This window comes from Enhydra lutris, unplaced genomic scaffold, assembly GCF_002288905.1.
Source record: "Enhydra lutris kenyoni isolate GAN:26980312 unplaced genomic scaffold, ASM228890v2 scaffoldscaffold33, whole genome shotgun sequence".
Lineage (NCBI taxonomy): Eukaryota > Metazoa > Chordata > Mammalia > Carnivora > Mustelidae > Enhydra > Enhydra lutris.
The window spans coordinates 12938632-12957689 of NW_019154117.1; the positions used below are offsets into that span (position 1 = coordinate 12938632).

At 36.3% G+C, this 19058-nt stretch overlaps 1 protein-coding gene across 1 annotated transcript in view; it reads left to right on the top strand.

The window, feature by feature from the left end:
• The window catches only part of LOC111153634 (chromosome unknown C9orf85 homolog), a 73884-nt gene extending 55402 nt beyond the window's left edge, over positions 1-18482 (top strand). The window contains exons 3-4 of the mRNA XM_022512778.1: positions 17514-17627; positions 18127-18482. Coding sequence (XP_022368486.1) covers positions 17514-17627; positions 18127-18274 — 262 coding nt within the window. The 3' untranslated portion in view covers positions 18275-18482. The remainder of the gene's footprint in view (positions 1-17513; positions 17628-18126) is intronic.
• Positions 18483-19058: the final 576 nt, after the last annotated feature.

Sequence of the window (19058 nt, forward strand, 5' to 3'; positions counted from 1 at the left end):
AGTTCTAAGTAAAAACTATTATTATACCCCATTAGTAAAGACATTAACAAATTCTAAAGTAAGTACTAATACTCTTTTTTTTTTTAAAGAGTTTATTTATTTGAGAGAGCGTGTGGGAGAGCTGGGGGAGGGGCAGAGGGAGAGGGAGAAGCAGGCTCTCCACTGAGCAAGGAACCAGGTATGAGACTTGATCCCAGGACCCTGGGATCATCACCTGGGATGAAGGCAGAGGCTTAACTGACTGAGCCACCCAGGCACCCCAGTACTAATACTCTCTAAAGTTATGAAAGCAGCACAAATAAAAACTCAAAAAGTGCCATTATAATCCATTTTTCCTACTCTAAATTACTGAATAAACACTTCACAAATTAAAGGAATGGTCAATTTTTTAATGAATTTTACCTTAAAGATACTCATTACTTCAACCAAACCTTACTTTTACCTTATTCACAAATTAATATATATTTATATTTTTTAATACACATTTTAAAAAAGATTTTATTTATTTGACACAGAGAGATCACAAGTAGGCAGAGAGGCAGAGAGAGAGGGGGAAGCAGGCTCCCTGATTAGCAGAGAACCTGATGTGGGGCTTGATCCCCCCGACCCTGAGATCATGACCTGAGCTGAAGGCAGAGGTTTAACCCACTGACCCACCCAGGAGCCCCACAAAATTAATATTTTTAAAAAAGATTTTATTTATGTATGTTTGTATGTGAGAGAGAGAGAACATGAGATCGGGAGGGTTAGAGGGAGAAGCAGACTCCCCACTGAGGGGGAGCCCAATGGAGGACATGATCCTGGGATTCCAGGATCATGACCTGAGCCCAAGGCAGATGCTTAAGCGACTGAGCCACCCAGGCACCCCAATATTTTTCTTTTATAAGAGACTGTATTCATCATGGGTGGAAAGTAACTGTCACATAGAACTTGCTACATAGAATTTTTTTTTTTAAGATTTTATTTATTTATTTGACAGACAGAGATCACAAATAGGCAGAGAGGCAGGCAGAGAGAAAGGAGGGGGAAGCAGGCTCCCTGCCGAGCAGAGAGCCCGACGCGGGGCTCGATCCCAGGACCCTGTGATCATGACCTGAGCTGAAGGCAGAGGCTTTAACCCAGTGAGCCACCCAGGCGCCCCCTACATAGAATTTAAATTTGATGTGGCAAAATCAAATTCTGTGTTTGCAGTTATTTCAAATAGTGTCTTCAATATATAAGACGTTGTGCTATATATTATAGAAGGTGCCGAAATCAATCCCAAGGAGTTTACAAGGAGAGAGAGAACATGAGATCTGGAGGGTTAGAGGGAGAAGCAGACTCCTATGAGAGATAGGCCCACAAATAATTCTTGGGCAGATTGAGAAGTGTCAGGTATAAGTAAAAGATGAAAGAGACCCATAGGGTACAAGGTGAGACTGCAGAGGACTAATAAAATGAAAACAGGAGCGGTAGATCTAGAAAAGATATAAATTAAAGGTAAAAGAGTGCTGTAAACAATGTTTGTAGGACACCCTGTGAGGAAATCACCAGGGCAAGGAGGAAAAATGAACAAGAATCCCATGTTCCCTTTGATAGATAATGTGGATAATCTCGAGGTGTCTCTGTATGTATGGTCTTTGGGTTCTTTTGTTCTGAGATCCCTGGCTGATTCAGTCTGTATAGCATGTGACTTGATCTCAGGGTTGTGAGTTTGAGCCCCACAGTGGGAAATTATTTAAAAAAACAAAACAAAACAAAAAGTAAGGGTGCCTGGTTGGCTCAGTCGATAAGAGATTGCAACTATAACTTCTGGGTTGTGAGTTTAAGCCTCACCTCGGTGTAGTTTACTTAAAAAAATAAAATAAACATTTTAAAAGAAGTAAACATTGTTATATACTACAGTGTTATCAGTTTCCTCCTGTTATCAGTCTGTGACAATGCACTATATAGTTTGGGCTCTTTGGTTATATTCTTCAGCCCCAGCATTTCTTATAATAGGTTGAGACTCTGATGGTTGATCAGTGACGTAAGAGTTGTGTAAGCCCATTCCAGGAGTAGTAAAATGTCCCAGAGTGGAGTTTTGCTCACAGGTTACTCTTCATGTCATATCGAAGACCTTAATATTCAAGTGTAAAAGTGGAAAGTTTTCATTACTGTCATCCATTGTTCACCTGTGCATGAAACCTACTTTTTAACATTAATATTGATAGATACAGCAAGCTTTGATTTAAAATTGCCTGCCCTAAAGTGCAGTAGCTTCCATTTTCTCTTTTTTTTTTCTAAATTACTCTTGGTGAGAAGTGAATATTTTGTACTCTTAGTAATTGTTCTAATCAAATCTGGGATGACCAAGAGGTAGTACAGTCTCTCCACTTATTTTTTTTTTTTAAGATTTTATTTATTTACTTATTTAACAGAGAGAGAGATCACAAGTAGGCAGAGAGACAGGCAGAGAGAGAAGGGAAAGCAGGCTCCCCGCTGAGCAGAGACCCTGATGTGGGGCTCGATCCCAGAACCCTGAGATCATGACCTGAGCCAAAGGCAGAAGCCTAACCCACTGAGCCACCCAGGCACTCCTCTCCACTTATTTTTAAACACACTTATTTAAACACACTTATTTAACTTAAACACTTATTTTTAAGCCTTGTGTGGACACAAGGAGGTGAATTGTAGCTTTTTGTACTCAAAATTGTTGGACTTTAGAGATACTGTTTCCTTAAAAGCATTTTCTAAGTAGCATATGATATCATTCCTTAGTATGGTTTCAGAATCTTTCTATGTTAGCACATTACTTAGAGTCACTGCAGGAAGTGTGACTTTATGGAACTCTGTCAATGTTGAGTTTGTATTATTTGTACATCAAGGGTGGAGTACCATAGCACATTGTTTACGAAAGCACCTAGTCATCGCATATTACGAGTATTACAAGTGGAGCTGAATTATGCTAAAGGTTAAAGTGTAATAATTTAACCAGGAAATGAAGACCGTGCCAGCGAAGTTGTTGCAGAGTAAAATAAGCCTTTTACTTGTAGCAAGTACTAAAAACATAAGAATGGTTCTTTTTCCTTTAGTATTTATTGTCTAGATCAGTGGTTCTTAAACCTTTTGTTTCAGGACCCCTTTGTAACTCTTATAAAGTTTTGAGCACCTGAGAAAGCTTGGCTTATATGGGTTTAATCTATTGTTGTTTATTGTATTAGATATGAAAATGCAGACATTTTAAAAATAATCATTTACTAAATAATATGAATATAAGCAAAATATTCCCAGTAAGTGTTAATAACTTTTTGTGAAAAATAACCTTAGAAACAAAAATACTAGTGAGACAAGTGGCATTGTTGCACATTTTTTACAAACTTCTTTAGTTTGGCTAAGTAGAAAAAAAAGGAAAGAATAAATTTTAAAAGGAGTAAACGTAAGTTTTAATAGCTTTTCCCAGATAATTGTAGAAATCCTCTCAAGAGTTGCACGCTCTACCCTGTGAGCCAGACTGGTGCCCCATACCCATGCGTGATTTTATAACATACATTTGCTGGTTTGAAAATTTTAGTTCACTGAGTTCTACTGATCTTCCGAATGTTGATATGTTTTATTATACAATATAAAAGTATGTTAATATCACAGCAATGTCAGTAGAAAAATCTGAGTTTTTCTTTTTGTTTTTTAACTGAGTTTTTGGAGGTGACAAATACAGTGATTACTAGTACAGTTTGGTGCCCCTGTCTTTTGTTCATGCTAAGGTGCCAGCACTTTTAGAATTCATTATGAAGAATGAGACTCAAAGGGAGTGACTTTCAAAGATTATGTGGCAAGAGCATGTCAAAGCTGTGGTAGAATCTCGGTCTCCTAGGTCAGTGCTATTTTAAAAATAATATCTGTTAGTATTTACAGGGGTCCATTGAAAACTTCAAGTTTTGTCCTGCCTTTCATCCTTAAATATGTAGTGAGCATATTTTAGCTTCTAATTACTTTTTCTATCCTATTGTGTTTTTCATTATAAAAAAGTAAATATGGCATAATTTTTAAAAAGGTGTACTACTGTCTCCTTTGTCAGTAAACATGGTTAATAGGAGTGACCTGTGTTTTTATTTGGCCATGGTTTCCACTGAAATGATTAGTTTTGATTTATGCATGGTCAAGATTGATTGTTTCTGGGAATTAGATTTCGTGGAGAAATAAAAAGAAGGCAAATCCATGATTATTTTAACATCTCTGAAGTTCGTTGAGCGTTGGACTTAAAATACTCAAAATATAGCCATTTTCAAGGGAAAATAGGTAAAATTTTTATTTAGGTGAATTTAACGGTTTTCTTTACTGTGTATTTTGTAGGAAAAAGCCACTCAAGAGTGATTAAATAATTTTCAGCCACTTTAAAAGATGTTTCATGATATTTCACAGATTTTATGACAACTTGAAAGGTGTGTCTCTTATCCTTAAAAGAATATCTAAACCATTCCATTCTTAAGATCAAGATTCTTTGAGTCTTGAGGTGAAAAAAAATGCAAAAATTCAATTACTTTCAGACCTTGTTTCATTCTACTCCCAGTGAAGACATAAAGCCTGAATTAAGAGATTTGAAAGAGAAGGTGCACAAGGGTCCTACTTACGTGCAAGGGAAACTGGAAGCTTGTTAAGTGTAAGTGTATAAATTCATATTACATTTCCACAAACATATTTCACATTGATAAAAAGGAAATATTTTAAAAATCTGTGTGTCTCCTTAAAAGATAGGCATACTTATATTTATAGGGCTGCTAACATAATAAAACCTGGCTGTTTTTCAGAGTGATCTTAAATTTGAAGAGTATAGTTGATTTCAGCAGTAGAATGCCTGCTGGTCTTTGAATTGGCCATTACAGTCTCAACTAGCAGGAGGAACACTGGAAAACGCCCATCTTTAGGCAGTAATACTTTGATCTGGTCAAGAGTCTCAAGTGGTAATGTGCAGAAGAATTTCTTAGAGAGTAGATTCTGAGCATGTAAATAATGGCTGTAACCCAGATATCTGCATTTTAATAAGCTATGCAGGTGTTGGAGACAGTGTTAAGAGTCACTGTTTTGGGGACTCAGTGGGCTAGAGAATTTAGACTCTGGGATCTTTTAACTTCAGATTCCAAAACAGGATATCCCATTTTCAAGCCTATTTTACATGTAAATTTTAACATTAACAGTTCTGTAAATACAGTTTTATCCCTGAATTAGCAATTTGAATTCTTAAGGATTGGTTTAACCCAGGACTCCCTGGTATGAAACAACACATTCTCAGAAATGAAAACATTCTAATTTCCTTGGGGTCTTTGATGAACCTAACAAAGACAGACTTTCTTTAAAATTATTTTAAAACTTTTAAAATTTAAAACTAAAAGAAAACCTGAAGCTTTTCTTAATCCATGTGGATTGTTAGAACTTCATCTGTGTGTGTTCTAATGATGTACATTCTTTAAATCTGTTTTTATCACAGAGTAATTAAGTAAAGCTTTTTAGAAATCCAAAATATAAACCTACCAAATGCTTTAATAAGAAATTTTTAATAATTATTTTCACTTAGATTGTATATCAGAGAGGTTTTTTGTTTGTTTGTTTGTTTTTTAATTCTAACTTAGATTTTTGTCTGTCAGGTCTCTTGAAGATATGATTTTTATGTGGTAAATTCATCCTTTTTAGTGTACAGTATTAAAAAACAAAACTCAACTGAGTAAATTTTAATGATCTTATTAGCTTTATTTGTTGATTCATGAATCAGTCCATACAGTCTAGCAGACAGAAAGGAGCTCCAAGGAGGTATGTGAAATGTAAGATACTTATAGGCAGAAGGGAGTGGGAACAAGGAAATTATACTAGACAAAAAAAGCTGGTTGGTTACCCTAGGCAGCTTTCCTCTAGGGGCTGACAGGGGTCTGTTAGGCAGGTCACTTAACTCGTGCTGATTAGGAGATGCCTGACCTGGTGTAGGATTCCATTTCTGGCAGAGCTGAAAGTGGACAACATCTTGGTTTGGTGACTTGGGGCTTAGCTTAAGTAACTCCATTTTGGGCCTCCTTTCATGTTTTCAGCAACAGTTTGTAAGTTTTGAAAAATGAATACAGTTGTGAGACTAATACACAATTAAAATATAAGAAAGTTGGTTCCATTACCCTAAAACTTTGTAGTCACTCCACCTATTGTGGGGTCATTGAATGCAATGGCCAAGAAAGAACTCTTTTTTTTTTTTTTTTTAAGATTTTATTTATTTATTTGTCAGAGGGATAGAGAGCACAAGTAGGCAGAGTGGCAGGCAGAGGGAAAGGGAGAGGCAGGCTCCCCGCTGAGCTGGAGCCCTATGCTGGGCTGGATCCCAGGACCCTAGGATCGTGACCTGAGCGGAAGGCAGACACTTAACTGAGCCACCCAGGCACCCATTCTTTTTTTTTTTTTTTAATAAAGATTTTATTTATTTATTTGACACAGAGAGACATAGCGAGAGAGGGAACACAAGCAGGGGGATTGGGAGAGGGAGAAGCAGGCTTCTCACTGAGCAGGGAGCCTGATGCAGGACTCGATCCCAGGACCCTAGGATCATGACTTGAGCTGAAGGCAGATGCTTAACAACTGAGCCATCCAGGAACCCTCCTCATTCTTTTGTTGTTGTTGTTGTTGTTTTGTTTTTAAGATTTATTGGGTGCCTGGGTCGCTCAGTCAGAGCAGTCCTCAGAGGGAGCCTGCTTCTCCCTCTCCCCCTACCTGCTGCTCTGCCTACTGTGCCCTCTCTCTCTCTGTGTCAAATAAATAAATAAATAAAATCATTAAAAAAAAAAAAAGACTGTAGCAACCAGCACCTACTTGATCAAAACTATGCAGGCTATAGATCAGCCTTATGGGCTAAAACTGAACATTTTTCTGCTTCAGTCTTTCATCACACCGACACTCTCAGTCCCTAGAAAACACTGATCTATTTCCATTTCCTATCCTTTAACCTGTTCCAGAATGTCATATATATACAATCATATAGCATATGGCCTTTTGAGGCTGGCTTCCTTAACTTCCTAGTAGATTTGAGATTCATCCATATTTTAGTGTGGATGAGTTGTTCGGTAAAGATGGACTACTGATTGTTCATTCACCAATTGATGGACCCTTAGGTTTTGCTAGTTTTGGTGATTATGAATTATGCTGTCATATACATTCCTGTACAGGGTTTTATGTGAACGGGTTTTTATTTCTCTTGAGTGAATGTGTAGCACTGAGATTATTGGATTGTATGCTAGGGATGTGTTTATAAGGAAGTATCAGACTGTTTTCCAAAATGGCTGTACTGTTTGCATTCTTTTTTTTTTTTTTAAGATTTTATTTATTTATTTGACAGAGATCAGAAGTAGGCAGAGAAGCAGGCAGAGAGAGAGAAGAGGAAGCAGGCTCCCCGCTGAGCAGAGAGCCCGATGCGGGGCTCTATCCCAGGACCTCAGGATCATGACCTGAGCCGAAGGCAGAGGCTTTAACCCACTGAGCCACCCAGGCACCCCTACTTTTGCATTCTTACCGGCAGTGTAGGAGTTCTAGATGTTCTGCATCCTCATCAACACTTAGGATCTTCTGTTTGTTTTGTCTTGTTTTATTTTATTATTTATTTATTTATTTTTAAAGACTTTATTTATTTGAGAGATAGAACACGAGCAGGAGGAGGGGCAGAGGCAGAGGGAGAGGGCAAAGTGGACTCCCCGCTCAGCACAGAGCCCAACGTGGGCTCAATCCTAAGACCTGGGTTCACATGAGCCAAAGTCAGATGCTTAACCAGGTGAGCCACCCAGGTGCCCCAATGTGTCCTGTTTTAGCCTTAAGTGAGTAGCTTTATCTCATTGTGATTTTAATTTGCATTTGTTTGATCACCAGTGATGCTAAACATCTTTCATGTGCTCATTCTGCATTTGTTTCTTCTTTAGTGAAGTCTTCTTTATATATTTTAGCTTATGGTTTTATTGAATTGTTTACTTATTACTGGGTTTTGAACGTTCTTTATAATATTGCGGATACAAATCTTTTATCAGGTATTGGTTTCGCAGATATTTTCTGCCAACCTCTGCCATTTTTTTTTTTTTTTTAAATTCTCTTAATAGTGACTTTTGTTGGGGAGGAAGAATTTCCTCTACCTTTCAAAGTCCTGCTAGCTGAACTAAGAATCAAATCGACATAAAACAGATTAACAGGAGAAAATCAAGTTTAATAGTATAAGTACAGGGAATCCACAGAGACATGGAAATTCCAAAAATAGGTAACATGATCTCTATGAGCTAAGGAGAGGGGTAGGGGTCTGAGGATGCAAAGGGGAGAAAGACCATTAGCAGGAAGGTGAGAGGAGATGTTTAGAAAACAAAGGTTTTTCCTTTTATGTAGGTAAACGGCTAGGTAAAGTGAAATCTCTATTAATAACTGTCTTCCTGGTATAAGCAAGCAGTTGTGTGGGAAGTAAAGGGCTTTTCCTGAATCTGCTGGGTTTTGGTTGCTTTTAACTCAGCATAATATTCATGCCAAAGTCCCATCTTGGGACAGCCTACCCTTGTCCCCTATACTTTCAGAGTGTAATAATTTTTTATTTTGGTGAAGATCAGGCTTTATCAGGAATTTTTGTTCTTGATTTTGTTGTTGTAGCTAAGAAATCTTTGCCTGGCCTAGGATCACAAATATTTTCTCCTGTTTTCTTTTAGATGTTGTATAATTCTTGGTTTTATATTTGGACTTTTAACCCATTTCCTGTTAATTTTTTGAATATCCAGTTGTTCCAGCATTATTTATTGAAAGGACTGTTTTTTTCTCCATTGAATTCCTTTGTACTGTGCTGAAAATCAATCGATTATATATACTATATATCTATTTCTGGAATGTGTTCTATCCCATTGATCTGTGTGTTTATCCTTTCACCAATACCGCACTAACTTGATTACTGTAGCCTTATCATAAGTCTTAAAATCCAATCATGAATCTTTCAGCTGGTTTTCTTTTTCAAAATAGTTTGACTTACAGCTTTTTTTTTGCTTTTTAAAAAAATGGCTTTTAGAATCAGTTTGCCAATTTCTACAGAAAGACATTGGTTATTGCTATGTATAGTTCATTTTTGTTTACTGACCATATATACTATGACTTTAATAAACTCACATTTTATTTATTTATTTATTTATTAAAGTTTAGTTTTAAGTAATCTCTACACCCAATGTGGGACTTGAACTCACAACCCTCAAGATTGAGAGTCGCATGCTCTACCAACTGAGCCAGCCAGGTGTCCCTCACTTTTTATTTCTAATGCTGCTTTTGTAAATTTGTTGGAATTTTCTACATAGACAATGATTTTTTTTTTTTTTATTAAGACAGTTGTATTTCTTGCTTTCCAATCTGTATGCTATTGTATTTCTTTTTTGCCTTTGTTGCACTGCTTAGGATCCCTAGTATGTTTTTGAAAAGGAATGATGAGGGCCCATATTCTTGCCCTTTTCCTGATTTTATTCATTCTTTTATCAGTAAGTATGTTATTAGCTGTAATTTCCTTCTAGGAGCTTTTTATCAGGTTGAGGAAATTTCTTTATAGTTTGCTGAGAGTTTTTATCATGAATGGATGTTAAATTTTGTTAAATGCTTTTTCTGCATCTAATGAAATCAATACATGGTTTTTCTTCCTTAAAACATCAATTTAGTGAATTATATTCATGGATTTTTTTTTTTTTAAGATTTTATTTATTTGACAGACAGATCACAAGTAGGCAGAGAGGCAGGCAGAGAGAGAGGAAGAAGCAGACTCCCTGCTGAGCAGAGAACTCAATGTGGGCCTCAGTGTGGGGCTTGATGCGGGACTTGATGCGGAGCTCCATCCCAAGACCCTGGGATCATGACCTGAGCCGAAGGCAGAGGCTTTAACCCACAGAGCCACCCAGGTCCCCCTATCTATATTCATGGATTTTAATTTTGAATCAGCCTTGAATGCCCTTGGATAAAGCCTATTTGGTCATGATGTATATCCTTTTTATGTATTGCTAAATTTCATTTGCTAACATTTTGTCCTAGATTTCGATATCTGTGTTCATTAGAAAAACCAGCTTATAATTTTGTCTTTGTTTTGTCATGATATTAGGGTCTCATAAAATCAGTTGGGCACTGTTCCTTCCTATTTTGTTTTCTCTTTTCTGGAAGGGTTTGTGTAAAATTAGTACTATTCCTTTTTTTTTTAATTAGTGCTATTTCTTATTTGGTAGAATTCACTAGTGAAGCTATTCTGGGGCTAGAGTTTTCAACTAAAATTAATTTTCTCTTTAATGGGTAGAGGAGTTTTTAGATTATCTATTTCTTCTTTTTTCTTTCTTTCTTTTTTCCAGGGAGCCCAGTGTGAGGCTCAATCTCAGGACCCTGGGATCCATGACCTGAGCCAAAGGTAGATGCTTAACGACTGAGCCACCCAGAGGCCCTGATTATCTGTTTCTTCTTAAGCAAGTTTTGATAGTATGCCTTTTTGGGAACGTGTCTATTTTTTTTTTCTTTTAATTTTTACTTACTTGAGAGAGAGAAAGAGATTGCATACCTGAGCGTGAGGAAGAGGCAGAGGGAGAGGAGAAGCAGACACTGAGCAGGGAGTAGGGGGACACAGGGCTCCATCTCAGGACCCTGAGATCATGACCTGAGATGAAGGCAGATGCTTAACTGACTAAGCCACCCAGGCACCCCAGAAATTTGTCTGTTTCAACAAAGTTGTTGAATATGGATATAGAGTTGTTAGTAATATTCCCTTATTATTCTTTTTAATATCTGTTGGATTTGTCTAGTGCTGCCCCTTCTTTCATTCTTGATACTGGTAATTTGTTTCTTTTTTTTTTTTTATCTTCATCAATCTGGCTTTGTGTTTATGAATTATATTAATTTTTTAATAGAACCTGTTTTTGGTTTTACTGATTTTCTCTATTTTTCTATTTTCAATTTTATTGATTTTTTTTTTTTTTAAGTAAACTCTACTCTTCTTGTGGGTCTCAAACTTATGACCCCAAGATCAAGAGTCGCATGCTCTACTAACTTGCCAGCCAGGCACCCCTCAATTTTATTGATTTTGGTTTGTGGTGATATTGCTTCCTTCTTTTTGTCTGCTTTGCGTTTAATTTACAACTCCCCCTCAACCCCACTTTCTTAAAGTAGAAGTTTAGATAGTTCTTCTTATTTAATATAAATATCATTTAAATTTCCCAGGAACATTTTTAGCTCCATTCTGTAAATTTTTATGTTGTGTTTTCATTGTTGTTCCATCAAAATAATTTTTAAGTCTTTTCTTTCTTTTTAATTTTTTTAGAGATTCATTTATTTATGAAAGAGAGAGAGTGCATACGTGCGTGTGTACACACACACACACACACACACACACACACACAGGGCAGAGGGAGAGGGAGACAAGCAGATTCCCTACTGAGCCATGAGCTCAATGTGGGGCTCGATTCCAGGACCCTCAGATCATGACCTGAGCCGAAATCAAGAGTTGGAGGCTCAACGGAGTGAACCACCCAGGTGCTCCCAGTCAAAATATTTCTAATTTCCCTTGTGATTTCCTCTTTGACCTGTAGGTTATTTGGGACTGTTTTATTTTCTAGATATTAGGGCTTTTCCAGATATTTTTCTGTTTTATTGATTTTTTTAATCAATTAATTTCATTGCAGTAAAATAATAAATTTCAGGTTTAAGATTTTTTTTTTTTTTAATTTGTTGAGATTGGTTTTATGGCTCAAAATATGGTCTGTCATGAAGAATGCTCCATGTGTACTTGAAGAGAATACATTGTTCTTGTTGGGTAGAATTTCTATAAATTTGATGGCCTTCTATCAGGTAGGTGTTCTGTATCTTTACTGACTTTTTTGTAGACTTATTCCATCAGTTACAGAGAGGGAAGTCCATAACTGTACTTTTTCTATTTCTCTTTTCAGCAATAGTTTTGCTTCATTTATTTTAACACCCTGTTGTTAGGTGCATAAACATTTAGGATTATTGTGTGTTTTTGGAAGATTGATCCCTTTGTTGTCATATAATAGCCCTTTTTACACCTGGAAATTGAAGTATATTTTGATAATAATAAAGTGACTCCAGCTTTCTTTTGATTAGTGTTTGTTTTTTTCCCCTTGTCCTACTTTCTTTCTTTTTTTTTCTTTTCCTTGTTCAATTTGTATCTGTATATTTATATTTAAAGTGAATTTCTGGTATCTTACGTCTTTTGTTCTAGGTTTTTCTTATTTTTAATGCTTCATTTGATGTTTTAAAAAAACCTTTATGAAGATTTAACTCACACACTATACAGTTCATCCATTTGACATTCAGTATCATAGAGTTGTGTGACTGCACAACAATCAATTTGACATTTTCATCATTGTTATGCCCCAGTAATGAGTCCGTGATTAAAGGAGCGAAACTGATATAAAGCGAGGGTCAAGCAAAACTTTATTTCGTGCCAAGCATCAAGAATATAACTGAATGTTCGGGGACGCACCTTTTACAAGAGAGGGCGACCTTTCTCTGTTTCACAGACTAGCTTTTAAGGGCAAAGGCCATGCTGTCGGGCCTGGCCACGCACAAGTGGCCAATGAGATTGTAACACACACAGGAAATTCCACAGTGATGCTGGGTGACCAGTTGAGGTACAATTTACCCTAGTAGACATTTGAACCAGCCTATTAAACCTTGGTTAGGATTGGCGCCAAAAAGGCTCCCAAAGGGCTAGGGTCCCTACTTCTTGGTAGCTAGGGAGACAGTATGCAAACCCCCACTGATAGGATGTTTCCACCTGGCCTGACCCACCCCTGTATTTGAGCTTTGTTACCTGAGGCTGGTTTCCGGGACTTGTCTCCAAGTAAATCCCCTGGGGGAAGGAGAGCAGAGACAGTTTCTAAATAGGTCCTTACAATCATCTCTTCAGGAAACCCCATGCCCTGTAGTAGTCAATCTCCATTAACCCCTGAACAACCCCACTCTTGCTTTCTGTCTTTATCCATTTGCCTATTTTGGAATTTCACATAAACAGAATCATGTAACGTGCAGTGTTTTGTGACTGGCTTCTTTCATTTAGCATAATTTTTTCAAGTATATTGTAACACTTATCAGTACTTAATTCTTTTTTATTACTAAATATTCGATTGTAGAGCTGTACATCTTATTTATCCACTCATTACTTGATGGACATTTGGATTGTTCTACTCTTTTGGCTATTAGCAAATAATGCTGCTGTCAACACTCAGGGACAAGTTTTTGTATGCATATTTGTTTTCTTTTCTTTTCTTTTTTTTTTTTTAGGATTTTATTTATTCATTTGACAGACAGAGATCGCAAGTAGGCAGAGAGGCAGGCAGAGAGAGAGGGGAAGGGAAGCAGGATCCCTGCTGAGCGGAGAGCCTGAGGCTGGCTCCGTCCCAGGACCCTGGGATCATGACCTGAGCCGAAGGCAGAGGCTTTAACCCACTGAGCCACCCAGGCCCCCCTGCATATTTGTTTTCAGTTCTCCTGTGTGTGTGTGTGTATGTGTGTGTGTGTGTGTGTAGAGAGAGAGAGAATTGGGATTCCAGGGTTGTATGTTAACTCTGTATCTAACCTTTTGAGGAATTGCCAGATTGTTTTCAAAAGCAACCATACTTTTTTACTTAACACCAGCAATATGAAGGTTCCAACTTCTTCTCCATATTGTTACTGACACTTGTTATTGTCCTTCTTTATGATAATAGTCATTCTAGTGTTGTGAGGTGGTATGTCATTGCAATTTTGATTTGCATTTCCCTGATGTCTAGTGACATTGAGCATCTTTTCATGTGCTTATTGGCCACTTATTTATCTTTTTTTGGTAAAATGTCTATTCAAATCCTTTACTATTTTGTGTTTATATTATTGAGTTAGAAGAGTTCTTTATGTATTTTAGATACAAATCTATTACTGTATTTGCAAATATTTTCTGCCATTCAATGAGGTTTTATTTTTTTTTCTATACTAATAATGTCCTTTGCTGTTTAAATTTTTTTTTGAGGTTTTATTTATTTATTTGGCAGAGAGAGACAGTGAGAAAGGGAACCAAGCAGGGAGAGTGGGAGAGGGAGAAGCAGGGTTCCGGCAGAGCAAAGAGCCCCATGTAGGACTCCATCTCAGGACCTTGGGATCATAACCCGAGCCAAAGGCAAATGTTTAATGACTGAGCCACCCAGGTGCCCCAAAAAGTTCTAAATTTTTAAAAATTCAGGTATAATCAACATATAACATTATATTAGTTATAGTTATACAATATAATGATTTGATGTTTATATACATTGCAAAATGATCACCACAATAAGTCTCATTAACATCTGCCACCATATATAGTTAAAAAAGTTGTTTTTTCTTGTGCTGAGAACTTTTAAGATTTGCTGTCTTGGCAGCTTTCAAATATGCAATCCAGTTAATATTAACTGTAATTGTTAGGCTGTGCATTACTTTCCCATGACTTTATTTTATAACTGGAAGTTTGTACCTTTTGATTTTCTTCTTTTTTATGTCTGAATAATATTCCATTGTGTATTTTAGCACATTTTCTTCATTCATTCATCAATCAGTAGAATCATTGGTTATTTCCATTTCTTTTTCTTTTTTTTTTTAAGTTATCTCTATGCCCAATGTGGGAATCAAACGCATAACCCCAAGATTAAGAGTTACATGCTCTACTGATAGCCAGCCAGATGCCCATATGTTGTTTCCATTTCCTGGCTTTTGCAAATAATGCTGCAGTTAATATGGGGGTGCAGTACCTTTCCAAGTTAGTGTTTTTATTTTCTGAAGAGAAATACCCGGAAGTGGAGTTAATAGATCATATGGTATTTCTAATTGTGGTTTTTTGAGGAGACTCCATATTGTTTTATATAAAAGAGGGTCCCCTTTTCTCCACATCCTCATTACACTTCTTCTTGTCTTTTTTTTTTTGTTTTTTTTAAAGATTTTATTTATTTATTTGACAGACGGAGATCATAAGTAGGCAGGGAGGCAGGCAGAGAGAGAGGAGGAAGCAGGCTCTGCTGAGCAGAGAGCCTGATGCGGGGCTCGATCCCAGGACCCTGGGATCATGACCTGAGCCGAAGGCAGAGACTTTAACCCACTGAGCCACCCAGGCGCCCCATTCTTCTTGTCTTTTTGATAACAGCCATTCTAACATGTATGGGGGAGATCTCATTGTAGTTTTGGTTTGCATTTCCCTGGTAATTAATGATGTGCTCTTTTTTCATATATCCGTTGGCCATCTTCTTTGGAAAAGTATCTGTTGAGATTCTTTTCCCACTTATAATCAGATTGTGTTTTTTGCTATTGAGTTGTGTGAGTTCATTATGTTTTGGATGTTAACCCCTTCTCAGATACTATATATGATTTGTAAATATTTTTTATTTAGTAGGTTACCTTTTCATTTAGTGGTTTTCTTTGCTGTACAGAAGCTTTTTAGTTTGATGTAGTGCCCCTTACTCATTTTTAATTTTTCTGCTTTACTTTTAGTCTTAAATTCAAAAGACTATTGCAAAAGCCTCTATTAAGGAGTTTATTGCCCATGTTTTCTTCTAGGGATTTTATAATTTCAAGTCTTACACTCAAGTATTTAGTCCATTTTGAGTGAATTTTTGTGTATGGTGTAGGTCAGGGATCCAGTTTCACTTTTTGATTACTGTAGCTTTGTAATATAGTTTGAAATCAAGATGTGTGACATCTCCAGCTTTGTTCTTTCTCAGGATTGCTTTGACTCTTCAGGGTTTTTTGTGGTTCCATATTAAGTTTAGAATTGTTCTATTTTTTTTGAGAAATGTCACTGGAATTTTGCTAACCATTACATTGAATCTGTATATTATTTTGGGTAATGTGAACATTTTAACAATATTATACAAATATGTACAGAATATTCCATCCAGAAAGAACAGAATACATTTTCTTCTCAATTACGCATGGAATGCTCTTCAGCATAGTTCATATGTTAGGGCACAAAACAAACTTTAAAAACTTAAGAAGACTGAAATCATAGTAAGCATCTTTTTCAACCACAGTGCTGTAAAAGCAGAAATAAATTACGAGTACAAAAGTGAAGTAAACAACATGCTACTGAACAACCAGTGAGTGAAAGAAGAAATCAAAAGAGAAATTTAAAAAAACCTGAAGACAACTGAAAATGGAAATAGAACACACCATAACTTAAAAGATGCAGCAGAAGTAGGCGAAGTAAAGCCCAAACTTAGGAGAAGGGAGGAAATAACATAGACCAAAGCAGGGGAAAAAAAAAAGAAAGAAAGAAAAATAGAAACTAAAAGGAAAGTAGAAAAGATCAATGAAACTAAGAACTGGTTCTTTGGAAAGATAAAACAAAATTAACAAATCTTTTGTTAAACTCACCAAGTATAAAAGAGAGAAGACTCAAGTAAAATCAGAGGTAAAAGAGGAGAAGTTACAAGTAATACAACAGAAATAAAAAGGATCCCAAGAGACTATATGAACAAACGTATATGAACAAATTGGAGAAATAGATAATTTCCTAGAAACGTACAACCTACCAAGACTGAATTAAAGAAATAGAAAATCTGAACAGGGATGCCTGGTTGGCTCAGTTGGTTGAGCTGCTGCCTTCGGCTCGGGTCGAGGTTCCGGGGTCCTGGGATCAAGTCCCGCATGGGGCCCCTTGCTCCGCGGAGAGCCTGCTTCTCCCTCTGCCTGCTCTGACTGCCACTCCCCCTGCTTGTGCTGTCTCTCTCTCTCTCTCTCTCTGACAAATAAATAAATAAAATCTTAAAAAAAAAAAAGAAAAGAAAATCTGAACAGATTAAGTACTAGTAAAATTGAATTAATAATTAAAAACCTCCCCCCAAACAAAACTCCAGGACCAGACAGTTTCATGGGTGAATTCTGCCAATATTTCAAGAATTAATAGCGATTCATCTCAAATCATTCCAAAACTTCCAAACTCATTTTATGAGGCCAAAATCACCCTGATACCAAAACCAGACAAGGATGGCAGAAGAAAAGAAAATTGCTGGCCTAGATCCCTGATATATGTAGTTGCAAGAATCCTCAACAAAATATTAGCAAGCCAAATTCAACTCTGAATAGATGCAGAAAAAGCATTAGACAGAAAATGTCAACATCTGTTTATGATGAAAACTCTCAACAAACAGGGTATAGAGGAAGTATACCTCAACATAATAAAGGCCTTATATGACAAACCCACAGCTAACATTATACTCGCAATGAAAAGCCAGAAGCTTTTCCTCTAAGATCAGGAACAAGACAAGGATGCCTGTTCTTGCTACTTTGATTCAACATAGTACTGAAAGTCGTAGCCAATGTAATTAGGCAAGAAAAAGAAATGAAAGGCGTCCAAATAGGAAAGGAAGAAGTAAAATTGTCACGATTTGCAGGTGACATTTTTAAAAGCTTTAAGAAAGTAGATAAATCTGGGGTGCCTATATGGCTTAGTTAGTAGAGCAGCCCTATATTTATTTTATTTCATCAAATAAATCTTAGGCAATTGGTAAAAAATAATGCTTGATTTTCCCCCCCACTTTTAGTGTTAAATGTTTACAAAAGTCAGTGAAGGATTCTTACCACATAATGTGTAGACCATGTGCCTGTGAACTTGAAGTTTGTGCAAAGTGTGGAAAGAAAGAAGACATTGTTATTCCGTGAGTATTTTTTTTTAATGTTTGTGATTTACTCTTTAAGTAATTGATCTCTGAATTTTTTTTTGAGGAAACATCCAGTAGCTCTGAGAGTCTTAAGGTACAGTGTATCACACTGATTTAGACTTTTTTTCTACCTAACAGGAAAAAATCTTATTTATTATATTTTTCTATCATTATAGTAAAAATAAAACTATATTTTTAGGAAATTAAAATATTTATCTATGAAGTTCATATTCATCACTTATCACACAAGAATTTATTCATTATGCAACTAATTTTCTTGAATGGTTATCACTTATTAATTTCTTTGAGCCTACTTTATTGACAACAGTATTATAATTGGTTGGAGTCAAGACTTCAAGACTGGAGTTAATCTTCAAGGATTGTTTTCTTTATACTTATTAGACTCCTATCAATGAGGAAATATAAAGTTCTTTTCAATCAACAGTTAGAAAACGAAAGCCTGAGAAATAAATAGAAGTTTTTTTTTTTTTTTTAGGTTTAATAAAGAACCAGAAAAGGCAGAAAATCCTGAAAGTAATCTACGTTCCAACCATAGAAGTTGCAGAAGAAATCAAGAAGAAAGCGATGATGACTTAGATTTTGATATTGATTTAGATGACACAAAAGATAATCAAGTGGGTTAATATATTAAAAACCAGTTTAAAAACATGAAATTCTGAGTGACTTTTGACTTTGGGAGTTTTACACAAAAATACTGTGAAATCCTAATGAGAAAAATAGCAAAAACCTATAGAAAACAGGCACAATTCATAAATGGACGATATAAATTATGCATGATACCTGGATAATTATAAAACTTTGATCCAGAGCTTTTTTTTTTTTAATTTAATTTTTATTTTTTTATTAACCTATAATGTATTATTAGCCCCAGGGGTACATGTCTGTGAATCGCCAGTTTTACACTTCATAGCACTCACCGTAGCACATACCTTCCCAATGCCCATAACCCAACCACCCTCTCCCTATCCCCCTCCCCCAGCAACCCTCAGTTTGTTTTGTGAGCTTAAGAGTCTCTTATGGTTTGTCTCCCTCCTGATCCCATCTTGTTTCATTTATTCCTTTCCTATCCCCCAAACCCCTCACGTTGCCTCTCAACTTCCTCCTATCAGGGAGATCATATGATAATTGTCTTTCTCTGATCGACTTATTTTGCTAAGCGTAATACCCTCTAATTCCATCCACGTCATCACAAATTGCAAGATTTCATCCAGAGCTTTCTTACAATAAATTTTTAAGTAGCATATGCTAGAATTCCTACCAAAATGAGTCTTAGGGTATCATATTGCAGTTTTGGGGAATTATTTAGAAGAGTATACTACCTAATATCAAACTAAAGAAGATTCAGAATTGTTGGTTGTGTAAGAACTATCTTGTGGAAAAATCAGTGCTAGCCTCAAAAATTGGTCC